The 27,104-nt window shown below is 58.7% G+C and overlaps 2 protein-coding genes across 11 annotated transcripts in view; one reads left to right on the top strand and one right to left on the bottom strand.

Moving 5' to 3' along the window:
- Window positions 1-282: 282 nt before the first annotated feature.
- On the bottom strand, window positions 283-5,810 carry ZNF574 (zinc finger protein 574). 5 transcript variants are annotated; one of them, XM_060651271.3, is made up of 2 exons: window positions 5,629-5,810; window positions 283-3,261 (listed from the first exon to the last, which is right to left on the bottom strand). In XM_060651271.3, exon 2 carries the CDS (start codon window positions 3,239-3,241, stop codon window positions 551-553), a length of 2,691 nt encoding a protein of 896 aa, XP_060507254.1. In that variant the 5' UTR covers window positions 3,242-3,261; window positions 5,629-5,810; the 3' UTR covers window positions 283-550. The 5 variants fall into 5 exon arrangements, with proteins under 5 accessions (XP_060507254.1, XP_060507255.1, XP_060507257.1 ...); XM_060651272.3 differs by lacking the exon at window positions 5,629-5,810 and adding an exon at window positions 4,083-5,355; XM_060651274.3 differs by lacking the exon at window positions 5,629-5,810 and adding an exon at window positions 4,117-5,355.
- A 219-nt stretch (window positions 5,811-6,029) lies between these two features.
- GRIK5 (glutamate ionotropic receptor kainate type subunit 5) overlaps window positions 6,030-27,104 on the top strand; it is a 58,180-nt gene continuing 37,105 nt past the window's right edge. Inside the window, exons 1-11 of one of the 6 annotated variants that reach the window (XM_060651268.3) lie at window positions 6,030-6,616; window positions 13,875-14,003; window positions 14,309-14,473; window positions 16,742-16,839; window positions 16,936-17,101; window positions 19,079-19,257; window positions 20,729-20,782; window positions 20,884-21,045; window positions 22,635-22,787; window positions 23,181-23,285; window positions 23,369-23,476. In XM_060651268.3, the coding sequence (XP_060507251.1) occupies window positions 13,925-14,003; window positions 14,309-14,473; window positions 16,742-16,839; window positions 16,936-17,101; window positions 19,079-19,257; window positions 20,729-20,782; window positions 20,884-21,045; window positions 22,635-22,787; window positions 23,181-23,285; window positions 23,369-23,476 (1,269 nt within the window). In that variant the 5' untranslated portion in view covers window positions 6,030-6,616; window positions 13,875-13,924. Of the gene's footprint in view, window positions 6,617-7,275; window positions 7,393-9,285; window positions 10,343-13,874; window positions 14,004-14,308; window positions 14,474-16,741; window positions 16,840-16,935; window positions 17,102-19,078; window positions 19,258-20,728; window positions 20,783-20,883; window positions 21,046-22,634; window positions 22,788-23,180; window positions 23,286-23,368; window positions 23,477-27,104 lie in introns of those variants that run through there. The other 5 variants (XR_013552339.1, XM_060651264.3, XM_060651265.3 and 2 more) reach the window with 5 other exon arrangements.

The following is a 27,104-nucleotide window of genomic DNA, read 5'->3' as shown; positions in this document are numbered from 1 at the left end:
CCAACTGAAACAGCTTCAGGCTTTTCTATGGGGCTGTGGGGACCTCTAGTGGCAAGACAGCTACGCTTCTTCCCCTGGAGCACCAGGGGGATATCCCCGCTCCCTGAGCCACACCCTTGGACTCCACGTCCTCTTTCCACTCAGCAAATGTCCACTGAGCTCCTACCACTTGCCAGGCCCTGTTCCAGGTGCTGAGAACACAGCCATAAAAGCTCAGACCCAAGAACCTGGGCTCATGGCTCCCAAATCCCACCCCACACAGCTGGGCCAGACAGAAACACATAAACGTCCAACTCAGTCTTTATTGACTGTTCCATCTTGGGACCACCAGTGCTAAAAGGTGGAAGGTGGGGGGGGGGGGGGCACCTTTACGCACATCAAGGACCCCAGAGCAACCCCCTCACAAGAGAGAATAAATCCAGTTACAGAACTTACACGGCAGTTGGGAGAGATGGAGAGAGGGGCACGGTATCTACAGATTTGAGGGGATGCTGGAGGAGGTTCTTCAGCAACGGGACATGGCGGTGCTGAAGGGGGAGAAGGGACGGGGTCAGCCGCTGATCTGGACCCCCTCGGCCTCAGCCAGAGGGTAGATCTCGATGGCCTCCACCAGGGGCAGCGCCTCTGCCGCAGTCTCCATGACGGCCAACCCCACGGCGGCCTCCGCCTCTGCCAGCTGCTGGCGCACGGCGGCCTGATGCTGCTGCTGGTGGGTCTTGCGGTGTTTCCACAGGTTGGAGAAGGAGCGGTAGCTCTTGCCACAGTCTGGGCACGAGTAGGGCCGCTCACCCGTGTGAATGCGGCGATGCTCTGCCAAGCGCATGGAGATGGCGAAGGCCTTGCCACACACCTCGCAGGCAAAGGGCCGCTCGCCCGTGTGCAGGCGCCGGTGGTCCTTCAGGTGGGTGCTCTGGCGGAAGGCCTTGCCGCAGTCCGGACACGGGTACGGCCGCTCGCCCGTGTGGATGCGCCGGTGTACCTGCAACGACGTCTCTGTACTGAACAGCTTCTTACACTCGCTACACTCCAGGCCCCGGCGTCGGGCCGGGGCCGCGGGGGCCGCGGGGGCCGCACCCCCCAAGGCGGTCGGGGCGGCCACAGGCGTGCGAGCAGCCCGAGGGGCCCGAGGGGCAGGGGGCTCCTTAGCCAGGACCTCTCCGGGCCCGGCAGCCGCGTGCGCCGCCTCGTGCGCCTGCAACCGGGCAGCCGAGCCCACTTTCTTGCCGCAGGTGCCGCACTCGAAGCGCCGCGGGGCCTGTGCGGCAGCAGCCGCGCAGCGGTGTTCGCGGAGCCGCAGCGAGGAAGGGAAGGCGGCCCCGCAGGACGGGCAGCGGTGGGGCTGGCGCCCAGCGTGGGCCACGAGCTGGTGCACCTCCAGCAGCCGGCGCAGTAAGAAGGAGCGGGGGCACTCGCGACACTTGTAGGGGTACTCGCCCGTGTGGTGGTAGCGGTGCATGAGCAGGCGGTAGGGGCGGTGGAAACGCACCCCGCACTCCTGGCAGCGGTAGGGGAAGTGCTGGGCGTGCACCAGGCGATGCTGCCTCAGAGTGGAGCTCTGCGTGAAAGCCTTGCCACAGTCCCCGCATCGGTAGGGCCGCTCCCCCGTGTGCGTGAGCCGGTGGCGTGCCAGGTTGGCAGGCGAGTTGAAGGGCTTGGAGCAGTCCGGGCAGGGGAAGGGCCGCTCGCCCGTGTGCGTGCGCAGGTGGTTCCGCACGTGAGACTTCTTCTTGAACATCTTGCCGCAGATGCCACACTTGTGTCGCCGCTCCAGCCGGTGCACGAAACGCTGGTGCCGGGTCAGCTGCAACGCCTTGCCAAATTCGCGGCTGCACAGGAGGCAGCGGTAGGTGCCAGGGGCGGCGGGCCCTCCCGGGCTCTCTTCGGTCACAGGGGGCTCCGGGGCGTCTGCGTCTCCAGTCTCTGCTGCGGCTGGCTCAGGGAAACCAACGACAGGCTCCTCTGGCGGGACTGGTGTTGTGGGCAGAGGGACACCCCCCGCCCCGTGCGTACGCCGATGATACAGGAACTTGGTGAGGTTGACAAACGTCTTTCCGCACGGACACGAATGCAGAGGATTCGGGGTGTGGGCTCGCCGGTGGGCCAGGAGGAGGGCCTCAGTGCCAAAGGCCAGGCCGCAGTCCACGCACAGGAAGTGAGACTCGCTGCTGTGGTCTCCAAGGTGCTGGTCCAGACTGGAAGGGCTGGGGAACACACGACTGCACAGAGGGCACTTAAAGACGCCCTCCCGGTGACTCCGCAGGTGCTGCTGTAGCTGGTGAGGGGAGAGAAAGAGCTGGTCACAGGCGGAGCAAAAGAGCTCCTGGGCGGCCGTCCCGCCCGGCTCTCCGCTGTTGTTCCTGCGGGCCTTGCGCCCCCGGCGATCGCGCCCAACGGCTTCACCGTTGCGCAGCTCGTAACTGTGGTCAGAGGACGGCAGGGGATCAGGCTGAGACGCGGGCGCCTCTGCAGGGGACGGAGTCAGGGTGTCCTGCTGCAAGGCAGGCTCCTCGGCCTCCGGGGCAGGAGCAGGGAAGTGGGTGGCCTGGTGTTCCAGGAAGTCGGCCGGAAGCTGGAAGAGCTGGGAGCACTCGGAGCATTTGTAGAGGAGCAGCTCCACCTCAGTCACCACCTCAGCGGTGGTGGCAGCAGCAGAAGGGACAGCGGCCCCCTCCCCACCCTCTTCTGCCTTGCGGTATGAGTGCTCCACAGCCACGCGGGCCTGGCCCACAGGGGGCCCCAGGACAACCGGGGACCCCAGGACAACCGGGGCCGGAGGCTTGGTGGGAGTGCCCCGGAGGTGCGTCTGCCGGTGGTTCAGCCAGAGCTCCTGGCTGGCGAAGAGAGCCTTGCAATCCACACACTCGTAGTGGATGGTACTAGAGCTCAGGGCAGGTGCCTTGGGTGGTGGCTCGGCTGGCACTGCCTCCTGGGGGGCCATCATCTTCAGGTGCAGCTCCTGGTGCTCCAGGAGCTGGCTGGGCGACATCAGCAGCTGCCCGCACTCTAGGCACTGGTACTGGCTCTCCTGCACCAGGGTCTGATAGAGGCCCGTGCCGGAAGCTGCCTCTGCGGCTACAGTGACTCCAGGGTCAGCCACGCCCACCAGCTCAAAGTGCTGCTGAGGCACATGGGAGTTCTGGTGCATGAGCACCTCCTCCAGGGATCCATACAGCTGGTTGCACTCAGAGCAGACATAGCGGTGCTCAATGTACAGGACCGTCTCCTCCGACTCCTCAGTCATGGTGGCAGTGAGGCCCTGGGCTGTGAAGAGAGGGAGGTGGAGACGAAGCACAGCTAAACTAGAGTTTCTTCAGTCCTTCCCAGGGACGATTCCTTCCCTTCGGCACCCACCGAAACCTTAGATGTACTTTACCCTCGGACTTGTTTCCGTTTTCCACTCCCACCCCCCACCTAACAATCCTTCCTCTCTTGCACACACAAGACCGAGCGCAACACCTCCCAGCGGTCCCTTCCCAGAATCTACCCTTCTCACCTCTGAACCAACACGCATCGAACTCCACCCACCAGATCCTTATAACCTGTCCAACCCCTCACCTCCCGTGCCTCGCAGCTGGCCCACAGCCACGCACATCACACAGGAGCCCGTGTCTTCTCCACTCAAACCTCCTTCCACTGACTTCTCCTTCTTACCAACTCACTACCCCATTCACAGGCCCTGACCGCTGTCACTTCTCCCAGCCTCACTCCCCCTTTGTTCCCTCCCCCAGGTTCCTGACTTCTATTTACACCCAGAGGACTGCCACAGGGGCCCGCCACTTTCAGAGCCTTCACAGGGTACAGTCCCTCTCCTTTACCCCCAACCTCTAGTATACACGGTCTCTCCCTCTGGTGCCCAGACTCCTCAAACTCTCCCTTCCCTCAATCAACTTGTCTCATGTTGGCCTAACCCATCGCATTTTACACTTTTTCCCCCTTCACCACTCCCCATGATACCCAGATCCCGGACTCCAAATTTCTCTCTATATACCAAAGCCCCCTCCTACAACCCAACCCCCTATCCAGATTACCCAGCCCCATTTCAAAAACACCTAACCCTTTCTTCACACCTGGATTCTACTCACCACCCTAATTCAAGACACTCTTCACCGCAATTACCTCTTCTTTACGCTGAGACCTCACCTACAATCCTTACGTCCTCTCCGGTACCCAGATCCCCTCTTCACATTGACTTAAATGCCTCATCTTCATACACAACCACCCCAACCACTATGGGGATACCCACACCCCTCTTCATGTCAACTTCAGCTCCTCTTCTTTACAAAATGACCCACCCTAACCCATCTCAGGGATGCCCAGATACCACCTTCACATCAACTTAAACCCTTCCTTACAAACCCACGCCAGGGATACCCAGACCCCCTTTCGCATTATTAACCTAGTATTTTCTTATTTGCAAAAAAGACCCCACCCTCCCTCCCTAACCCATCTAGGGACGCCCAGATCCCCTCTTCGTATCAACCTAAGCCCCTCTTCTTTGCAAAAAGGCCAAACCCCACCCTAACCCACTCCAGCGATAATCAGACCCCCTCTTCATTAACAACTTAGTTTCTCTGCTTTGCAGAAAGATCCCAGCACGTACTCTAACCCAATCCAGGAATATCCAGACTACCCCTCACAAAGCCTTAAAACTTTCACACATACTTTTCCTACTACCCCAAACGCCTTTAGAAATACTCAGACCCTATCTTACTATTATGACGAATCCCTCCAGCCCCCAACCCAGAGGATGGCCAAACCCCTCTTCCTTACACCCAGAACCCTCTCACCAGCTTATTACCCTGGGGATACCCAGGCCCCCAACTTCTTGTCAACCTAACATCTCATTCTCATTCCAGAGATACCAAGACCCTCCCCCATTCAGCACACCCATACCCAATTCCTACTCTTCATCTGACCGAATTCCCTACTTTTCAAAACATCACCTCTACCCAACCTATCCTGGGGACACCCACCCTTTTGACATAACATAACCCTATGCACAGAGACTCCTCTCAGCCCATTCCAGTGGTATCCACCCCCCTTTGGTTTAACTCCTTTTCACGTTAACGTAACCCCATTCTCCACACTCGGACCTCGCCCTCAACTCTAAATCTCCCCTCCAAGGATACCCATTTTCACACCAAATCCCTGTCACTGGTCGGATTCCTTACAAGCATAACTAGGTTTTCTCTTTATGTTAACTTCATTACCTCTTTCCTCACGCCCTACCCCCTCCCCGGACACCCAGGCCGCCTCTAACCTTCCACCCCACCCCCCTCCGGTCCTAGACGGCCCACGGCCGGACCGTGGCCCCGATGAGCCTCGGAGCGTCTCCTAGAGGCAGCCCAAACGCCTCCCTTCCCACCCAGGCCCCTCCCAGCCCCTCGCCCGAGCCTCGCCCCTCCTCACTGGGACCGTCACACGACTCTAGCCCCCTTCGCTACCCCCGCCCCCGGCCCGGCCCCCGCCCCGCCGCCCGCGCGCCCGGCCGGCCGTTGGTACCGCTCCGCCCTCCCCGCCCGGCGCGCGTCCCCTCCGGCCCTCAGTGCGCAGGCGGGGTGGCACGGGGAGGCCAGGAGGGGGGGAGGGGGAGCCAGGCCGGCTTTCCGCGCGCTCGGCCGCACTCACCCGCCTCCGCCGTCTCGCAGGCCCCGGGCCCAGGCCCGGGCCGCAGCTCCCCTCGCGCGGCCACCCTAGCGCTGCGCCCTCTCTAGCTCCCGCCGTAGCCTCTCGTCTGCTCCGCAGCCTCGCTCTCGCCCCCAATCGCCCTCAGCAACGCCCCGCCTACCTTCCTTCTCGGCCGCTCCGCGAACGGCCGAACGCGCCCAATCAGCGCCTGACTGGCTCCTGCCGTTCGACCAATCGACGCTCACGTCTCTGAGCCTTGGGCCAATAGTATGGATCGTCGGGATCCTTCGCAGTGCCCAACCAATCGTCTAGCGATGTTCCCTCACCGGCCAGCCCCGGGGTTGATAGTGCCCGCCCCCTTAAGCCCCCTGGAGGATGCGCCTCCTCCAGCTCCTCGTCGACTCCGCCTGACGCCTGAAGAAGGGAGGGCCGCGCGGTGACGTCAGGCGGCGGAGCGAGACTGCGGGCGCCATCTTGGGGGCGCCGGGCTGGAGTCGGGTCGGGGTCGAGTAGGGAAGTCGGAAAAATTGAGGCACACGACACCCAGAGGGTGGGGGCGGGGGAGCTGTGGCACTGGAACCGCGGCGGAGCGAACGGAGAAAGTGAAGCATCATCAGTCAGCGCGAAATGGGGAGGGGAAACTGCAGCAGCGAGCACATGGAGGGAGTAAAAAGGGAAACTGAGGCTCCAGACTCGCTTCATTAAAAAGAGGAACGGAAGCAACAAGAAGGAAGGGGAGAGAAGCCGGCGGACTCTTGAGGAAGGGGGGAAGGGAGATGTCAAAGGAGAAGCGAGGAGCGAGGGAATCTGAGGGAACAAGGAAAACCTGAAGGGGAGGGGAGGAAATGGGGAAAAGCGAAAAGCAAAGACAGTTTCATTTAAGAAACGGGGAGTGTGGGCGGGGTGGGGGGAGAAAACCTGAAGGACAACTAGGATGAAAACCTGCAGAAAGTGACCCTGTAGGAGACGGACTCTGCTTCCTTCCAAGGTGCCTTCCTTCTGCGTTGACCCAGGGCTTCTGGCCATCACTACTCTCCCCCTTTGGCCCTCAGGGCGTTGGCCTCGCACTGTTACGTTCCAGAGCTACCCTGTGAACCAACCCAAGGACAGGAGCTTCAAGAGATTCCTGTACTAACTGCTTCCCCCCCACACCCCATTTCTCAGAGGAGTAAACTAAGTCTCGAGGAGTTGGTCATTACCTTCCTGAAGCTAAAAGCTACCGAGGGACTCCCAAGCACTGAGTAGGACCGAGGTGTGACATCTCAGTCATCACCTGTGTGGTGTCCTTCAGTTGATTTCTAACTGGCCGTCCTAACTTTCCACTAAATTGAAATCCCTAACACCAAGCCAATATAATTATACCAAGCTGTCTGGATTGAAATCCTGACCCTGCCACTTCCAGCTGTTGTCTTGGACAAGCTAAATCCCCTGTGCCTCCGTTTCCTCATCTGTGAAATGAAGACCCTAACCCCTGCTTCATGGTTGTGGGGCACAGAGTAAAAGCTATGTGGAAATTGTTTTTATTAGGACCTCAAGAAGCCCAGAAAAGTTAAGTAGCTTGCCTGTCCTTTGGAGGAGACAGAGCCAGGGTTCCAACCCAGGAGTTGACTCTGAGGTCTATGCTCTTGGTACCCCCCACCCCCCCCTCCCGCCCCAGGCTCTACTGCCTGGCAGGTGGATGTCCTGTCCTGCGGGGCATGTTGAATGGATGAATGCAAGAAGCAGAAGAAAGAAGTTGGTGGGAATGTGTGAGCTCCAAAGCTGGTAATCTGCGTTTGCCATCAGGGTGAAATCCCCTGGGGTGGGAGCCAGAGAACCTGGAAGTTAGACTCAGGCTTTGATAGGCTCCGTGCACCTGGGCAGGTTCTCACTTCCTGCCAAAGCCCCCATATCTGCCTGAAAATGCAAGGGTCCAGCTTGGCGTGTCAGGCCCCTTTCTGCTCAGACCTTCTGCTTGGACTTTCCAGTTTATCTGGGTTGCCTAGGATCTTTCTCTTCTGATGATACAAGAGTAGGCTGAGCCCTGGGTCAGTCTTTGTGCAGGTGGTGGCATGGGACTAGATTTCTGGGGTAGGTTTATTTTACAGAGGATAGGCATTCTTTTTTGGGGGGCCCCTGCATAAACAAAGGCCTATAGGCTGGCATGAGTCTGGGCTTTCAGGCTTAGCTGGAGCTGAGGGTGGGTGTTGGGGGACCATGGGTGTTGTCCACGTAGGGTGAGGAAGTGTATGCAAAGTTGGTGGTCCTTCAGGATGCCGTATATATGTCAGACGTATGTCAGGGATGCTCCATATGGGATGAGGGTTTCCTATGCTCAGCTGGTGTAAGGGTTGCCATGTGCTGTGTGTGTGTGTGTGTGTGTGTGTGTGTGTGTGTGTGTGTGTGTGAGAGAAAGGCATATGGTCACGTGTGCTGGGGGGCTGCACGTGAGTGTGTCAGTGTCTCCTCCCCATCACGAGCATTGGGGGTGGTGGTGAGTCACGGGCTCAGCCTTCAGTGCCAACTGTCATGTTCCTTCCCCCCAAATTTCACCCCCCCACCCAGCCGTGCACCACCCACCCCCACTCCGAGATCTGTGTCACTGCTTCTGTCTTCCATCCCCCTGTCCTGCTCAGCTCCCTCTGAGATGCTGCAGTGGGCTCCCTGGAAGGGAGTCTCCCACTTCTGGCTCTGCCCTCCAGTTCCTTGCCCTTTCCCACTGCCTCTCTGCTCAAGTGGTAGCTAGAGAAGGAAGGCCTCTTCGCCCCACCCGCTCATGTCTTGGGTGCATCACGTCTCTATGCATTATAGAGAATTCCCATACTTGCCGCCCCATCCCTTCTCCTCCATGGGGCTATTTCTACTTCTGGGGGCTTCTCCCTTGTCTCCAGGAGTTGGCTGCTCCCGCCTTAGGGGACCTCTTGTGTCCACACGTCCTTGTGTTTACGGGTTCCTGGTATCTGTGCCCACCCATCCCCATTTCTGTGACCTTCTCCCACTTTGCTTGGCCCGTCTCCCTGTCTCTATGATATGCATTCTTGTTTCCATTTCTGCGGGCCTCTCCTCCTGTCCGTGGCCTTCTCCTGTCCCCGTGGACCACTCCCTATGTCCAGGGAGTGCTTTCTGTTCTCATGGGCCTCTGTCCATCTTCCTGGGGGACTCTCTCTCTGTCCACCAGCTGCCCTCATCTCTGAGGTCCGTCGCTGTCTCTGGTCTGCTCCCATGCCTCCATAGGCTTTTCTCTTTTTTATCTGGGCTTTTCCCCTGTTCTTGTCCTTGTGGGGTTTGTGGACCTTGGCCCACCTCTGTGAGTTTTGATGGCTGTCTTGCTTTTCCTCTGCATTTTCCTTCATCTCTGTAGCCCTCTCCCCCCAGCTCCATGGCCTTCTCCTCAGGTCTCCCTGCCTCTCATCTCCGTGGGCTCCTGGGCAGGGCGGTGGCATGGTGGTGGAGGGGGTGGCCCAGGGGTGGGCCCTCCATCCAATGCAGCGCCTTCCCCTCATCAGCATTCTCCTCGCAGGCCCCCCAGCCCCGACCAATACGATCTCCCCCTCCCCCCTCCACTCCCTTCCCTCCTCTTTCTCCGCCTGCTGCCCTCCCTTCCTCCTGCCCGCCCTCCTCCCTGCCTCCCTCCCTCCCTCCCTCCCTCCCTCATCTCTCTCCCCCCCGCCCCGCGCTCCAGGACCCAGCGCGGGCGGCGGGCGGGCGGGCAGGCAGGCAGGCAGGCGGCGGCCTCGGAGGGGAGAAGGAGAGGTGGCGGCGGCGGCGGAGGTGGTGGTGGTGGTGGTAGTGTTGGCGGCAGTGGCGGTGGCAGCAGTGGCGGTGGCGGCGGTGGCCGGCAGCAGGGAGGCAGGCCCAGCTGGGGACCCAGAGCCGGCGGCTGCGCCTCGCAGGGGACCAGGAGTCCGTGGCCAGGCCCTCCCACTGAGGCCCTGCACCGGGCGCCCCCGGGACACCCCACCCTCCTCTGCCTTCCTCTTCCACCTGCTCCTCTCCATCCTTCCCTCCCTCCTCCTCTCCCTCCTCCCCATCTCTCCACCTCGCCGCCTGCCCCCTTCTCGGCTCTCCGGGTCTCCCAACACCCCGTCCTCCCCAGCCCCTCCACCCCTCGGCTTCTCTCCGCCCCTAGCATGCTTTTCCCGTGGGGGCTGAGGGCTTGAGGACTCCAGGCCCTTGCCTCATCCAGGGCAGGGCCAAGGCTCCAGGGGGGAGGGGGGAAGGGGTGGCCCCCTCCCCCCAATCAAGCCCTCCCCTCCCCCACTCCTCCTGATGGCCGGCTTCCTTGTCTCCAGCCAGTCCTCGCCCCCCGTGGCCCCCCCAGGCCGGCCCGGCTAGGGGAGGGGGCGGGGGCCCTTTCCTGGGCCGGCTTCCCCCTCCCCCGGCTTTGCCTGTGCCCCCCTCCCTTCCGTTTTCACCTTCCTCTCCTCCTTTCCTCCCTCCTTCCCCTCCATTTGCTCCTTCTCCCTCTCCTCTCTCCCCTTCTCTCCTCCATTTTCTCCTTTCCCCTTCCTCCCTTCCCTGGCCCGCCCTCTCCTCTTCCACCTGTCCTTCCTCCCCGCTCCGGGGAGCCCCTGTTTTGGATTAGTTGGGGGCCACTGCCGGAGGCGGGGGAGGGGGCCCCGTGGACTGCCCTCTCCCCCCCGCCCCCGGCCACACCACCACCCAGCGCCAGAGCATCTCCCCGTTGTCTTTCTCGGGCCTCGAGGGAGCCCAGCCCTCCGTCCCACCAGGATCCGTGAGTGTCTGCAGGGCGGGGGTTGGGCTTGGGCCAGCCTGGGTCCTGGAAGGCTGGGCTCACCACCGTCTGGTGGGGCCCCCACTTCCCCCTGCCCCCCTCCACGAACAGGGGCCTGCCCTGTGCCTCCCCCGTCTCCCAACCTCTGTTCACCTCAGCCTCTCTTCACCCTTCTTCTGGGTGCAACAGCTCAGCCTTGTCCCCAGCCCCTGGGGTCCTGAGGGGCTGCCTGGCTCTTACTTGCGGGCTCACTCCTTCTGTGGGACTCCTGGCCAGTCTCCGCCCCTGCTTTCTCCAGCCGTGGTCCCACGGCGACCGGTGACCGGCTCTGTTCTCCCTCTGTTTCCGCCTCTCTTCTTTCCTCATCCTTTCTGCCTGCCATCCCTGTCCCATCCGCTGTCCGTCTCCTGGAAATGTCTTTCCTTTTTTTTCAATCTCCATTTCGTGTGTCTCTCAGGCCTCTCTCTGACTCTGTCCAACTTCTCTCTCCTTTGCTGTTAGCCTAACTCTTTCTTGTTGTGTCTCTGTTGATATTCTCTCTCTCTCTCTCTCTCTCTCTCTCTCTCTCTCTCTCTCTCCCTCTCTCCCTTTTTCAAAACTCCCCTGCATCTCGTCTGGCTCTTTTGGAAGCACCCACAGGTTTGGCCCTCTATCCACTTCTCTCCATCCACTCTTTGCTCTGCCTGTGCCCCTGCTCCCCTGTCCTCCTCTGCCCCTGCACTTGGAGCCTGTCTTCCTGTTCACTTTTCTGCTTTCCTCCCCCAGATCCACTCTGGGTCCGGCTCCTTTCTCCTCAGCCGCAGCCACTGCGTGGTCTACTTTGTCTTTTCCTTGGTGGTCTCACTCACCCCCCATCCTCTGCTCACTTCTACGTCCTGGCCTGGCCTTTTTGTCCTCATCCCTCCCCATGCCTCGGGGCTTGTGGGCTCAGGGATTGACCACCTCCTCAAGACACCCTGGTGGGTGCATCTCTGTGTGGACTGGCCCCCTTATGTGGGCACTCACCCTGTCCCTGCCTGTGCCCCTCGCTCTTCCTCCCTGCTTCCATTTCCCTCCCTGGCCCTCACTGCCCCTTCTAGTGTGTGTCTGCCCCACTCGCCCCTCCCTCTTCTCGAGATCTGCTGTGTGGCTCCTGCATACATTTTCTCCGGCTCTCTTTCCAACTAGCTCTCTTCCTTTGCAGAGTTTTGCGGATTTTTCCCCTTCCTGCAGTCTTTGCACCTGTTGTGTTCTTGTGTTTTTGCCCTCTCCCTCACCCCACTTGTCTCACCGATTTGCCTTCTCACCTTGGTGATGTCTTGCCTTCCTGTCTGTCTGCCTCTCCTGGCAGGGCCCCTCACTCGGCTCCTTCTGCCTGGTTGGCTGCTATGCTTCCACCTTTATTTGGCTTTGCCTAAGTGTCTGGGCCTCTGGGGCTCAGGCCTGCCTGATTCCCTGCCTCTGCTACCTCGCGCTCTCTGTCTTGTCTCCGTTTCCTTTGGTGTCTCACTTCTAGGCGACCTGTGTGGGTCCTTCTCTCTCATTTAGCCCCAGGGACCTCTTTTTGGTCCGTCTGTCTTTCTATCTGGGCCTTCCTGTATGTCTTTGTCCATGTGCTGTCCCAGACCCTGGCCCTGCACTCTGTGTTTCTGCTCCCACCCATGTCTGCCACCTGTGGGACCCTGCCCTCTGGTCCCTGTCTCTCCCTCCGTCTTCCCTGTCCTCTAGTCTCTGTTCCCTGGTTTGTCCCCAGAAGCCCCTGATGTCTCGGGATGACCCCCCTTCGACTCTTGCCTCTCTCCAAGCTCCGCCCTCCACAATCCTCCCCCTGAGAGTTCTTCCTGGTCCCCCAACTTCCCTTGCTCCACCACCCTTGAAGTCTTCACTGTAGATCCGGATTACCATCTGCAGCCCCCAGCCTGTCCATGATGCCCTCCCACCCCTCAGCCTGCGTTTCCCAGAGGCCCTGGGAGAGGGAGCTGCTCAAGGTCATGTGGGAGTCAGGGGCAGAGCAGAGACTGTTGGGTCTCCTGCTGCCATGGCCTAGGTTTTCCTGGCCACAAGGATGGTCCAAAATCTTGCACTGTGCCTCTACCCTCCCCTGGCAGGTTTCATTCTGCTGTCTCACTACCTTAAGCCCTCCATCCATGGGGATCAGGTGGGGTGCAACGAGACCCCTAGGCTCACCTCACAGCACTCTGGGCCTCACAGTAATGCTCTCTCCTGGAAGCCCAATGCCCCTTCTCTTGGGGCACGGCTCTCGGCCAGGAGAAGCCGTGCATCCAGCCAAACTCATCCCTGCCTGGGGGTTGCCCCATAGAAGGCTGGGGTACCTGGAGAACTCTAACTCACTGGGGTGGGAGCCATTCTGGGAAGCAAAGATGCATTGTCTCCCCCTAATCCTCAGCTCCCCTGAGCAGGGTGGGGGGCTGTAGTCTGGCACCTGCTTTGGCAGACAGCAGACTCCCTGCCTTACTCTTCCCTTCCAGCTCTCTCTGGTGGCATCTCAAGTGGGCTTGTGTCCTCTCTCCATTCTCTGTATTTCCTGTTCTATTCTGTGTCTCTCTTATGCCTTGATTTCCCTCTCTGCTGCCTGCCCTATGCTCCTCTCCGCATCCTGACCTTCCTCCGTCTCCATGGCTCCCTGCCTTCCTGCCTCATCCTTCCTCCTTGCTCCTAGTCCTGTCCTTCCCTACCCAGAAACTCCTTTGTCCTCTTCATCTCTGTCCCCCCTGTCTTCTTATCTTCTTGTTCCCTTGTATTTTTGTCTGTTTTTTCTCTTTCTCCTTTCCTGGGTGTCTTTGTATTTTCTTTCTCTAAGCCTCTCTTCCTATTTCTGTCTCCCTGTTTCTGTCTTCTCTTTCTTTACTTTTTTTCTTTTCTTTTTTTTTTTCTTTTTTTTTTTTTTTTTTTTTTTTTTTTTTGGCTCCTTAGCTGCCTCGGGTCCATCCATCTGTCTCCATCTGTGTGTCTCCACGTGTGTCTCTGTCTCTCTCCATCATTCCCTCTCTCCTCAAGTTTCCTTAACTCCCGGATACTCTCCCCTCCAGACCCCGGATGTCCAGGCCACTCTCCCCACGGGATTGTGGGAACCAGGGACGTCAGGAAAGTGGCAAGTGAGGCCTGGGATGGGGTTGCCTAGCAACCACCGCATCCTCTCCAGCCAGTTTCTGTTGCCTAGTAACCGCTGCCTGCCCAGAGACAGGGGCGGGACTGGGTGGGGGGTGGCACTTCCTGGTTTCCTACTGGGGTGGGGATGGTCCCTGGAATTTGCTCTTACTTGAGATCCCTCCCGTTTTGGTAGCTGTGAATGTCCTCTAGCCATGCCTGTCCCACTCAGTGCCGTGAGCTCCTCCCCGGTAGTGCTCCTCAGAGCCTGAGCCTCCTTCGTATCAATGCCTTTGGTGTTGTCAGCTTCTGACAAGGGCAGGGCCTTTCAGCGCTCGCTCACAATGTCCCGGGGTCTCCGGTCACCACCTCATCTAGCAGTCCTCCAAAGGGCTCTGAGGCCCCCACCTCAGCAATCTCCCCATGGGTTGGGGGCTCCCTGCAGGTGGCGAGTGGGGGCCGCGGCAGCTGCGTCCCCATGAGGAGGGGAGGAAGATGCCGGCTGAGCTGCTGCTGCTGCTGATTGTTGCCTTCGCCAGCCCCAGCTGCCAGGTGCTCTCATCACTGCGCATGGGTGAGGCCCTACAGCCCCTGCCCCGCCTCTGCAGAGACCCTCCCAAGCCTGCCCATCCCTCAGGACCCGGGAATCTGGGCTTCAGGTCTCAGCTTTCCTCAGCAACAGGCAACAGCAGCCCCCAGCGCCTTCTCCCCCCGCCCGGACCCAGCAGTCCAGACCTCCAGCTGTGTCCAACCTTAGATTCAGGAGTCTAGACCCATGTCAGCATCCCCACCCCTACCTTAGAGCCCAGGAGTCCAGGACCCCAGCCTCTCCTTTCTCAGGACCCAGGAGTCTGGTCCCCAACCCCCGTGTCCCCTCAGCTGCAATCCTGGACGACCAGACAGTGTGTGGCCGCGGCGAACGTCTGGCCCTGGCTCTGGCCCGGGAGCAGATCAACGGGATCATCGAAGTCCCAGCCAAGGCCCGGGTGGAAGTAGACATCTTTGAGCTTCAGCGGGACAGCCAGTACGAGACCACGGACACCAGTGAGCAGGGCCACAGGGGGCGTGGGGTGAGGCAGGGCAGGCTGGTAGCCCTCAGTCTGTCCCTCAGCTCCTGGCCTCCTCAGCTCGCTTGCTTTGTCTCTTTCTAGCTCCACCTGCCCCTTCCTTCATGTCTGCTCTGCTTTTTCCTTTCCAGAGATGGTGCTGCCGAGCATGGGGAGGTAGGGAGGGTGCCAGCCCCGGTCCTGCCTTGTAAGAGCTGAGAGCCTCGTTTGAAAGATAAACTCATGGCTGGCTGGGGACACAGTGCCCAGAGCTGAGTAATGAGGGGCCTGGACAGTGAGGCCAGGGGGCCTCAGGGGCAGGAACAGTGAAGGCATTCTGGAGAAGGCTAAACCAAAGTTCTGAGGTCTGAAAGGCAAGCAGGATATAGAAAAAGTGGCATTGCTCAAAGTATGCCCTGAAGAACAGCAGCCACATAGTAGGGGTGCATAAGTATTTGTTGGATACTGACAGACCGAGCAAATGTTAATGGGTATCTCTTGAACAAATGTGTTGGGGTCGTATACCTCAGGAGATGCTGTCTTCAATGTGTTTTAGATTGGTTTTCGTTCTTACAGGCCTTATCAGAGCGTTTGTTATATTCACGTGTGTTTCATATTAGCGAGAGGGAGAATGGGGTACAGTGTTTCTTGTACTTTCCTGACTGGCGCAGCACAGAACACAAACTGGGAGAAGCTGGGATGGAAGGTGAGGAGGTAAATGGGGTTCCAGGCATATGCTAGAGTCTGGAGCTGGAGCAGAGGAGGGGGATATATGGAGCCAAAGAACAGGGTGTGGGGTTGAACCTGTCCTGGCTACCTGGACTCAGGACATGCTTGGTGAGATCATGAGAGACTTTGGGGCTGAAGTGTGACAGCAGTGGGAGGTGAGGCTGGGCAGAATGGCGGGCCAGTTCAAAGAGGCGACAGTGGCAGGCTAAAAGATGTCACCTTCACCTGTAGGCAGAAGGGAGCCACCAATGGGTTTAGGTCAGGGAGCGGGCTTCTGGAAGGTGAATCTGGAGGCTAGATTTGGGTGATCATGCCTGAGTTGGCATGCCTGAGTTGAGAGCCCTAAAAAGTAGGGCAGGGGAGAGAAGGGGAAAGATATGAGAAAATTTGAGGACAAAAGAGACAGGACTTGGTGACTAATTTGCCTATTGAGAGAAGAATTAAAGGCAAGGATTGTTTCTAGATATTTGGTCTGCACAAACGGGGCCTTCAGCAATGTGGAAGGCACAGAAGAATCAAGTTTAGACGAAGGTAAGGCATTTAGTTAGGATGCTTTTAGTTGGATGTGGCAGAAACCCACTCAGTCTGCCTTAAGGGAAAAAGAGAATTTATCAGCTTATAATACGAAAAGGTCCAAGGACTAATTTCAGGCATGGCTAAATCCAGGTACTCAAATGATGTCCCGGGACTGTTTCAGGCATGGTTAGATCCAGGCACTCATATCATGTCCCAGGAAGCTCTCTGTCTTCATCCGTGGGTCCTGTTTTCCTCTAAGTTGGGTTCATTTTCAGGAATACCCTCCCTAACTGGTGCCAAGACGGCCCCAGTAGCTCAAAGCTTACATCTTACCTGTTTAGCAAACCACGTAATAATTGTAGCAGAAACCTGGGGAAGGCTCTTGATGGCCTGCTTTGAGCCCGTCCACATCTCTGAACCAATCACTGTGGCCAGGACAGTGTGGTTCTGTGATCCTGGCTTGGGTGCCAGCCAGTCCTGGGAAACACATGGTTCCCTGAGGAGAAGTTAGGGTTTTGCCATGAGAATGGGCACCGGGCAGGCAGAAAAAACAGCTTCTGCCTCCCCGTCTTTGAGATGTGCGCAAGTTCAAGGGGAAAAAAGAAAAAAAAGAAAACAACACAGAAGAAAGAGGAGCAAACGAAAGCCACAGGAGAGCGGTGTTTGGGATGTGGGGTGGAGAGGGGCCCTCGCTGTGGTTGTGGGGTGGAGGGGCTGTGAGGCGTTGTTGGAAAGGAGGAGTGAGACAGAGGCTGAGGAGCCGGGCGTTAGCTTTGCAGCCAGGAGGTCCCTGGTTTTTCCTCTTTGTTCTTTTGTTTCTCTCACGGTCTAACCCATCCCTCTTGCCATTTCTCCCCATTTGTCTCTGTCTTGTCCACTGCTGCGGGTGGGACCGGGGATTGGGCCTCTGGGTCCGGGGCGGCCAAGGGGGATCGGCAGCTCCAAGGATCGGATGTGCTCCCGGGCCAGGTGGGGGCAGAGAGGAAGGTCCCTGACTGCGGTCTCTTCCCACCCCTCGCAGTGTGTCAGATCCTGCCCAAGGGGGTCGTGTCCGTCCTGGGGCCCTCGTCCAGCCCTGCGTCTGCCTCCACCGTGAGCCATATCTGTGGAGAGAAGGAGGTGAGCAGAGTGTGGGACAGGGCAGGGGTGGGTCCCTGGGAGGCGAGGCTGGGGAGGAGGCCGCAGGATAGAAGCAAAGCCTCCTTCTTTGTCCAGATCCCCCACATCAAGGTGGGTCCCGAGGAGACACCCCGCCTGCAGTACCTGCGCTTCGCGTCCGTCAGCCTGTACCCCAGTAACGAGGACGTCAGCCTGGCCGTCTCCCGAATCCTCAAGTCCTTCAACTACCCCTCAGCCAGCCTCATCTGCGCCAAGGCCGAGTGTGAGGGAGAACTGGGTGTTTTGTTTTTATTCCCCCAAACTCCCCTGCCCGAGAGATCTGGTCTCCCGCACGGCACAGGCTCCCCTGGTCCCCACCATCCTTCCCCGTCAGGAACCCAGACCCCCCCACCTCCCCCGAGAGACCATTTAGTCAGCAGATAGTAACTAGCACCTATGTGCCAGGCCCCTGCGAGGCCCTGGCGGTTCCGCACTAGGTGTGGTCCCGGATTGGACTCCAGGGTCCGTGGGGGATGCTATCGCCGAGCGGTTGTGACGCAGAGTGATCCATACTCTGTCAGCGGGCAGGCGGGGTGCCGTCGGAGCACGTAGAAGGGAATCCTACCCGGGTCTGAAAGTTCAGATCCCGTGTCCCCGAGAAAGGGGCCCCTAAGCTGGACCTAAAGGTTGGGGAGGAGTTGGGGTCAGGAAGAGGGGAGGGGGTGGCAGGGCAGGGGCCGAGGGCCCAGGGAACGTGGCCGCTTTGAGAGGCTCAAGGATGCTTCCAGGGAGCCCGGTGCCCAGTGTGGGAACAGGGGAGCAGCGCGTGCAGGAAGCATGACCACGCAGGGCCCTGCACCTCTGCCCGAAGATGATGGCGGTGGTGCAAGGTTCCCACGCAGGGCGGGGCAGGGGACAGGCCGGGTGTGTGTCGCAGGAAGAGCGCTGGCTGCAGCAGAGAGAACTGACTGGAGAATGCCACGAGCTGTGGCCGGGAGGCCAGAGACGGGCAGGGAGAAGGGGCACTGGTTAGGTCTCTGGTGGTGGTGGCAGGCCGGAGAGGCCAGGATGGGTTTGAGGAGCCACGAGGGAAGGGAGAGGGCGCCGTCGCTGTGGTGACTGGGTTCCGCCTGAGGAGGAGGAGGAGGACGGAACGGTCAGGTGGAGGTGCACTTGGGGTCGAGGCGTCTCGGAGACCATCCAGTGGGGATGTCCGGAAGGCCGGTGGGTTTGTGGGTGGGGTGCACAGCTGGAAAAAGAGAGAGGGCCGTGCTCAGTAACTTCCAGGAGAAACTCGTCTTTCAAAAGGTATTTACTGAACACCTGCCACGGCCCAGACCTTGTTCTGGGTCCTGGGGCTAGAGCGGTGCCTGTGCGAGCCAGGCCAGAACCCCTGTCCTTGTCAGGCCTGCTGTCTCGTGGGAGAAGCTAGGAAGTAGTAAGTCCTCCCATTCGAGATGGGATGGTGATCACCTCCTCGAGGAGGTGATGTTTGGGTAAGAGATCTGAAGGTGGAGAGGGAGGGAGCCGCATGGGGGTCCAGGGAGAGAAGGGAACAGCTAGTGTAAAGGCCACAGGGCAGGAGCGTGGCCGTGGCGTGTGCGAGACAGGTCAAGGGGATGGCGAGGGAGGGGTGGGTGGGTGGAGTGGGGCCCGGGGGCTGTGAGGATGCGGGCCTCCACTCTCAATGGGCCAGAGCTGTTAGAGGGTTTGGGGCAGAGGAGGCACACATCTGCTCTACGCGCTTGTGGCTGCTGTGACGGGGACGGACGTGGGGGCAAGTGCGGCTGTCATAACAGGTGAGGGAAGGCAGTGGCTTAGGCCAGGGTGGTGGCGGTGGTGCGGCACGTGGGGTCTGCTGCACTCTGCAGACAGAGCCTGGGTGGGTTGGGCGCAGCTGGAAGAGAGAAAGAGAGGGACAGGAGGAGAGAGGGAGAGGGAGGGAGGAGGCCGGGGTGCTGTCCGGGTTTGGGCCTGAGTGGCTGGCAGGCAGGTGGTGGCTTGGGTGAGAGGAGTGGAAATGTGGCTCGCGTGAGTGAAGTTTGAGATCCCCGTCACAGGTCCCAGCGGCGGAAAGGTGGCAGGGGACAGGTGTGTGGAGGTCGAGCACAGGGTCCACGGGCCCAGTATCCCAAGAGAGCCGACCACGCTCTGGGCAGTACAGCCCTCGTCCCCTCCTGGGCTCCCCTACACTGGAGGAGGAGGAAGTCACCCTGGGACACTTACAGGGACCCTAACCCGGGCCCTCCTGCTCCCCCAGGCCTCTTGCGGTTGGAGGAGCTAGTGCGTGGCTTCCTCATCTCCAAGGAGACGCTGTCAGTGAGGATGCTGGATGACAGCCGGGACCCCACGCCGCTGCTCAAGGAGATCCGCGATGACAAGGTGTCCACCATCATCGTTGATGCCAACGCGTCCATCTCCCACCTCATCCTCCGTAAAGTGAGTCCCCCAGTCTCTGTCTCTCTGCAGGGTTGGGGCAGAAGCATTGGGTGACAGAGCAAGTCGCCCAATGTCCACGGGCCTCAGGGGTCACACGGTAGAGACCCGCTTCCTACGAGCGGATGATAATCGTGAGGTTTGTCTCAGCTTGGCCAGTTCGCGATCGCACCGGTGGTCGGGCCTTGGACAGTCGCCTCCCCTCTCTGTGCTCAGTTGCTGCCTCGGTGGGTTGCCGTGAGGGGTAGTGAGTGAATGGTGGGGAAGCACTTGGGACAGACAGGTCCTGGCCCAGAGTAGATGCTGGTGCGGGGAGCTCCCTGTCATCTGCACTGAGTGCCCGTCCTGCCGCGTGGAGGCACTTTGCACGGACTCTTTAATTTGGCTCCCACCCAGGCTGTGGGGCAGGCGTGATGACCATTTTGTGGATTAAGAAGCTGGAGTTAAACAGGCTGGCTCAAGGGCGCCCGGGAGGGGGTAGCACCGGGGCCTGCCACACACCCTCCAGCAGTGACCCACATTCATTAATCATTCATTGCTTCCCTGCTCTTAATTCGTCCTCGTAATCTAATCTGTATTATTTATTTTTCTCCAGTTTTCTTTTTTCTTTTTTTTTAAATTAAAACCATATGTCACTACTGATTGTAGTGTACAGGAAGAAGCGTGGACAGAATCCATAGGGCCCTTGAGGCAAGAAGTTTTAGAGAAAAGGTTTCGTGTTCGGAAGGCGGGCAGGCCTGGGCTGGGGTCCCGCGAGCCGAGCCGAGGGACCCGTGGTCACTCTCCTCTCGTGGAATGGGCTGTGAGCCTCACGATAACAGCTCCTGCCACTCGGCCGATGCTGGCTGGTGCCATGTAATGTTCTAATGACCGTAGCGGGGACAGGCTCGGACACCGTGGCAGGAGAGGCCTTCTAGTTTTCTTTGCCTCAAGGACTGTGAAGAAAGGGGCTCCAAACAGGCATTTTGAGATTCCAGTCAGTTGCCTTTCGCTGCGAAGTGCTTGTAAAGATTGCAGGGGGGGTTTTATCTGGCCTGTGACCAGGCTGGGCCCCACACAGTAGCAGCCCCAACTTGGCTCTGGGGCAGCGCGGGGAGAAGCTTAAAGTTGAGGTTACCCTCCCGGCCTGTCCTGTTTCTAAGGCGTCCCTTTGCCTGTCTGTCTCCAGAAGGCAGTCTTGTAAGTGCCCTCCAGGGGGATGCGGGCATCTGGGGGTGCCGTTCTCTCCTCCAATAAGGCCTTCCTTCCACCCAGGTCGCCTGTCCACTGGTGCAGCATCAGGGAGCAGGGTCTCCCTCTGCCCCCGCGCGGCTCCTTCTCCCTGTCTCCGTCTCTGGGTGTCTGTTACTGTGTTTCCCATGGGTGTCTTCACTAGGCCTGTCTCTAAATCTCTCTTCCTCTCTTGGCGTCTCCTCGCTTCTGCCTGTGGGCCTCCGCCCCTCCTGTCGCCTCTGTGCCGCCCCATGTCCTCCAGGCTTCAGAGCTGGGAATGACCTCAGCGTTTTACAAATACATCCTCACCACCATGGTGCGTACCCCACGCGGCCCCTCCGGCCCCCGCCCCCCTCCCAGGGTGTCTGCCCCATGTGGGGCCTGGCCCCTGGCCTCACCCCTTCTTCTTGGCCCCAGGACTTCCCCATCCTGCACCTGGACGGGATCGTGGAGGACACCTCCAACATCCTGGGCTTCTCCATGTTTAACACCTCACATCCCTTCTACCCCGAGTTTGTGCGCAGCCTCAACATGTCCTGGAGGGAGAACTGTGAAGCCAGCACCTATCCAGGTCCTGCGGTGAGCACTTCTTCTGTACTTTGGTGAGATGGTGCCAGAACCCTCCAGCGCCCCCACTCACTTTCCAAGTACATACTGTGAGGCCTCACATTGTGGCCCCAAGATAAGTCTGATCTGTTTCCTCCTCTGTACCTCCCAGGCTGCCCCAGCCACACTGGCCTCCTCCCGGTGCCTTTATGGCCCTAGCACATGCCCACCCCAGGGCCTTTGCACTTGCTCCTCCCACTGCTTCATATGTGCTTCCCCAGAGAACTAGCGACTCACTCCCTCATTGCCAAGTCATTGCTCAAACATTCCCTCGGTTATAAGACCTTCCTTGGTCCCCACCATAAAAACGACAAACTCCCTGCTAATCAGCTCCCTTCCATACTGTATTTTTCTGCACAGTACCTGTCCTTGCATATCTAATGCTCTATGTTTTGCTTAGGTACAGATATGGATATCTAGACCGTAAGTTCCATGAGTGTAGGGTTTTCTTTCTGTTTTCTTCACCTTTGTATCACCAGCACCTAAATCAGCCTAGCCCAGGGTAGGTGTCCAATAATATATTTCGAATAAAGACAAACATACAGAAGGTACACGCTTAGGTGTATTTGTTCACAGACGTTTAGTCCTGTGCCAAGATACCAAGGCACTCCTACCGCATAGAAACGCACATGGACCCTGAGCCATGCAGTCAGGCGGTGCAGACATAACGTGGGTAGAGGTACATTTGTGTGTGCCCCTGCAGCTGTCTACACAACACAGATATTCAGACCTTCACACCAACCCAGCGAAGACACTCCCGCAAACACACACACACACACACACACACACACACACACACACACAGAGATGCCCCATGTCCTCAGTCACAGCTCGGTGCCCAATTTGTATCAAGCGTTTACTGTGTGCCGGGCAGTTTTGAACTCTGACATGTATTACCTTCTTTGGTGCCCACGTTAGCCTGTGGAGGCAGAGATGACAATCATCCCCATCTTATAGGGGAGGACACTGAGGTTCCGAGCAGGGTGGGGACTTGGGCCTCCCCTAGGAAATAGGAGAGCCGGGTCTCCAGCTCAGACCCGCCTGCTTCCCAGGCGCAGGCTCACAGCCCTTATGCTCGCCTGCCTCCTAGATGCCACGCCCACCCTGGCACTTTGGGTGGAGACAAACAGGCACTTTCGTCTCCAGCCCCCACACACGTGCGCCCAGCCATAATCAGGCTGTGGCCCTCTTCCCACACCCTGCATCCTACATCAGCCACGCTGATGCGGATTCCCGGGCACACCCTGAGGCCCACCAGCATCCCCCTGTGGAGGTGACTCGGCTGGCCATCCAGCCCGTCCCCAAACAGACGCGGGGCTGCATGATTCAGGAGGAGCTATTCCCACAAAGCTACGGGCAGCATGCACGTTTTTCCCGCTGCCACCTGACTCCCTGAGAAAGACACTCAGAGACCGGTCCTCACTGCCGACCTGCGCCGTTTCATGCTCCTGGAGAGACGGGAGTTGTCTGAGGGCTTGTGGGTAGAACCACGGGGGCGTTGGGGCCCCCCTGCCTGAGCGGCCCCTTCCTCATCCTCGCTCTACCTCTGCCCCCCACCCCAGCTGTCGGCGGCCCTGATGTTTGACGCCGTGCACGTGGTGGTGAGTGCCGTCCGGGAGCTGAACCGCAGCCAAGAGATCGGTGTGAAGCCGCTGGCCTGTACGTCGGCCAACATTTGGCCCCATGGGACCAGCCTCATGAACTACCTGCGCATGGTGAGCGGGGAGCGGGGAGGGCCGAGGGGGCAGGGCCGTCGTTCTCAGGCTGGGACACTAACTGTGTCCACCCTGTGGCCCCTCTGCCCTCTCCCCCGCTACCAACCCCACCCACCTCCTGCTGTCTCTGGGCCTCTTCCTCCTCCTCTCCTCCATCGCTCCCCTCTGGACCTCCCTCTCCCTGTCTGCACTGCCCTCCCCCTGCATCTGTGTCCCATCTCCTTTCTTTTGCTGGCGTGTTGTCTTTCTCGTTTAACCGCGGTCCTTCCTGGTCCGTCTCCCTCTCTTCTTCTTCTCTGTCTCCTTCTTCTCTGTCTCCACCTCTCTGGGCTTCTCCCGCCCTATGTCTGGGCCCCTGCCACCCCTCCCTCTGCCTGCCTCCCGCCCTGCTAGGTAGAGTATGACGGGCTGACCGGGCGGGTCGAGTTCAACAGCAAAGGGCAGAGGACCAACTACACCCTGCGCATCCTGGAGAAGTCCCGGCAAGGCCACCGCGAGGTGAGCAGACCCGGGAATGCTCCAGAGTCCTGATGGGGTGGGGGCAGGGCCGGCGTGTGCTGATGGTACCTTCTCTGCCCCAGATCGGGGTATGGTACTCTAACCGGACCCTGGCCATGAACGCCACCACCCTGGACATCAACCTGTCGCAGACACTGGCCAACAAGACACTGGTGGTCACGACCATTCTGGTGAGTGGCCCTGGGGGGGGCAGTAGGTGGAGGGGCCTTTCCTGAGCGGTGCCCCAGCCCAGTCCTAGTGAAAGAGGAGGATTCCTTGGCTCACACCGCACACAGACCAGCAGGGAATGTGACCCATGCACCCAGCAATCCTGATTGTGGCCAGGGTGTCACCGGCCTAATCGCTGCTGAAACACGGGAGGGCACAGGCTCCGCCAGCTGGCCGTCGCACGGCAGAGATAGGAATGACTGCGGTCGTGGGGATTCCACGAGGCTGCACAGGTAGGGCGCCTCACACAGTGTCTGGCCCCCAGAAGTCACGGTCGCTAGAGTGGTCATTTTGCCACACTTGCCAACTGAGTGTGTTGACACGTGACAACTTAATATCCATCTTGAAGATGTGGAAACCAGGGCTCTGAGTGGTGAGGCACCTTGCCCCGGGTCCCGTAGCAGGTACGTGGCAGAGCCAGGGCGGAAGTCACGTCCCTGAGGCTCCAGAGCGTGATCCGTAGCCGCCGGGCTCTGCGTCTCCAGTCCTTTCGTACTTGAGCACCAGCCAAGGACGTGGTCCTGTAGCCCCCGTGGGTGCTGCTTCTGTGCTTAGCAGATCAGAGACCGGGGCGGGGGGTGGGGGGGGGGCCTTTGTGCGTCAGCGACAATTTACAGAGCACCCTGTTCTGCACCAGCCGCTGTGCTGGGCCCTGTCCAGGCACTGCTCTGTAAACCTCTCGGCCGCTCCATGAGGTTTGTCTTATTTTCCTCATTTTGAAGGTAAGGAAACAGGTCACAGGACAAATCCCGGCTGGAGCCGAGCGACCTGCTCGGAGCCCGTGCCCTCTCTCCCGCACCCTGCCACCTGCCACCTGCCACCTCCCGCTGGGCACAGTGGGCCACCAGGGGGTCCGGCAGAGGGTGAGGCACAGGACCTGGTGAGCTGGAGGCGGCCCAGAGCAGCTGGGCCTGGAGGCTGGTGTGCCAGGCAGCCGTGCCCTTCAGAGCAGCCAAGTCCCTGGCCTGCTGGCACGTGCCATCTATGAGAGCCCCTCAGTAAGCCCGTGAGCTGGGCCAGCTCCTAGCCGTGGACGCGGAGGCTGAGAGGATTACCACAGGTTCCGCAGGACATCAGAGGCCCCCTCAAGCAGCGCGGCGCAGAGCTGTTCTCTCTGCCCCTAGGGGACTCCTGATCTAATGTGGACCTCGTGTCCCCCTGGAGAAGGGCCAGTGAGCCTGCTGGGGAGGGACAGATGGCCCGCAGACGGGAAACCAGACACTTTGTAACAGCCTCACTGAGGGGCCCTGAGGGCCAGGCTGGGCTGGCTGGGAGAAGTCACACCTCCCTGCGTGGGGGAGTGTGGTCAGATCCAGAGGCTTCCTGGGGCCAGAAGAGACAGGGTCCTAGGTGGGAAGCAGGGACAGAGGTCAGGGAGGGGATGTCAGGAGAGCTGAGCCATGACCCTGGAGGCCTCATCTCTTTCTCATACTTGTCTCCCCTTTTGTCCAAGAGCCAGTGTTGTTTTCTTGCTGACACTTAGGCTTCTCTTGATGGATTCATTCATTCATTCACCATTCATTCATTCCACAAATAGTTACTGAAGTTACTGTGCACCAGACCTTACACAAATGCTGGAAGCACGTGAATAGTCACAGATGGTCTTGTGGTTTCCTTACTGTTGGGTGGCACTGGGGGAGGGGATCCCAGTCTGATGGAGGAGATAGACCTGGACATAATAATTCCAACACAGAATAATGAGGGGACCGGACCCCCCCCCCCCCCCGAAGAAAGAAGGAACTGATTCAGCTTCAGAAGGTTTGAGGAAAACGTCACAAAAGAGGTGGCGTTAGACAGGGCTTCAGAAGCTGTGAAGGGGGTGCACCTGGGTGGTTCAGCTGGTTAAGCATGCGACTTTGTCTCAGGTCATGATCTCATGGTTTGTGGGTTCGAGCCCCGAGCTGGGCTCTGTATTGACAGCGCGGATCCTGCTTGGGATTCTGTGTTCTTCTCTCTTTCTCTCTGTCTCACTCTCTGAAAAATAAATAAACATCTAAAAAAAAAAAAAAAGAAGCTGAATAGGAGTGGGGAGCACACAGAGGGAAGGGCCGGACATCCCCAGAAGCATGAGCTATAGGAGCAGGGGGCCTTAGGAAATGTTTGCCAGACTGGATGTGGAGGCGGTGGCCTCATGTGCACAGCTGGACCTGCCCATTTGTTCACCGGTATTTTCTGACTTGTGTTCCCGCAGCAGAGGCTGTGGGGAGGGAGGGGGAGCTGATGTGGGGGTTGAGGCTGGCAGAGGGGCTGGGTGTGAGGGAGCAGGGAGAGCAGGGGGAGGTCCGGGATGGAGGGGAGGCTGTCCCAGGGGTGGGGCCTCACTGCTCTGGAGCCGAGAGGGTGGCTGGTACCACGATTGAGAGAGACCCCACAGGGAAGCTAGGGTGCAAAAGAAGGGCCAAGGCGGGGTGCCTGCGGGGCTCAGTCAGTTAAGTGTCTGACTCTTGGTTTCAGTTCAGGTCATTTTCTCACGGTTCGTGAGTTCGAGTCCTGCATCGGGCTTTGTGCTGACAGTGTGGAGCCTTCTCCCTCTCTCCCTCTCTCCCTCTCTCTCTGCCCTTCTTGCACTTTCGTGCTCTCTCTCTCTCTCTCTCTCAAAATACTAAACTTTAAAGGAAAAATAAATAAAAATAAAATTAACAAAAAGGCCCAATGAGGCAAGGCTGTGCAGGGCTCTCCCTCAGCCTCCAGCCCCTCTCCCTCCTGCAGAGTTTTCCCAGAACACTTGGTGGACCCTGTGATGGTCTTCGTCAAGCTGGGACATTTCATCCTTCTCTTTGGTGACTCTGGGGTCGGTCAGCCCTCACTCTCCTCCTGACTTCACCCCCTACCGCTTCAGGTAGTCTATACCTTCATCTATAAAATGGGTCTAATAATCCCACCTTGAAGGCCTGTGGGAGGATTGCATGAGGTAAGAAAGCCGCCTGCTTTCCCAGCATGAAAGGCATGCTCTCCTTTCATCCTTGATAAGATAGGACCCGCCATGGCTGATATCTCAGTGCTGTGCCAATTCTTGGCTTCTGTTAGTCTTCCCGACAGCCCTGAGCTCGGTACCCTTCTGACCCTCATGCCCACCATATTGTGGTTTTCATTTCCATTTCCCATTTCCCTAACAGGCAGGTTGACCACCTTTTTTGCGGTTTATTGGCTATTTGACAGTTGTCTTCTTTTTAAATGTCTATTTATTTATTTTGAATGGGGGGGAGGAGGAGGGAGGCAGGGAGGGGGAGAATCCCAAGCAGGCCCCGAGCCGTCAGTGCAAAGCCCTACACGGGGCTCGATCTCACAAACTGTGAGGTAATGACCTGAGCCAAAATCACGAGTTGGACACAACCAACTGAGCCACCCAGGCGCCCCAACAGTCTTCTTTTGGAAAGTCCCCCATCCAAGTCTTTTTTTTTTTTTTAATTAAAAAAAAAATGGGGATATATGACCTTTTTACTGATTTGTGAGTTATTTCTATTTTCTGGATACAAGTTCTCACCAGATACGTGTATTGCAGATATCTTCCCTTTTGTGGCTTGCCTCTTCACTTTCAATCTTTTGGTGAAAGGGGAAGATTTTTCATTTTACTAAAGTCCATGTATCCAT

This window comes from Panthera onca, chromosome E2 (assembly GCF_046562875.1).
Source record: "Panthera onca isolate mPanOnc1 chromosome E2, mPanOnc1 haplotype 2, whole genome shotgun sequence".
Taxonomy (NCBI): Eukaryota; Metazoa; Chordata; class Mammalia; order Carnivora; family Felidae; genus Panthera; species Panthera onca.
The sequence above is the reverse complement of the archived record's forward strand: the minus strand, read 5'-3'. Positions and strand labels throughout refer to the sequence as shown.

Bases quoted from the DNA above. Each gene is read 5' to 3' on its own strand.
- ZNF574 (XM_060651269.3), bottom strand. From the start codon at position 3,592: ATGTGCGTGGCTGTGGGCCAGCTGCGAGGCACGGGAG. The intron at 3,262-3,555 runs GTGAGGGGTTGG...CTCTCTTCACAG, and splicing joins CCAGCTGCGAGGCACGGGAG to CCCAGGGCCTCACTGCCACC.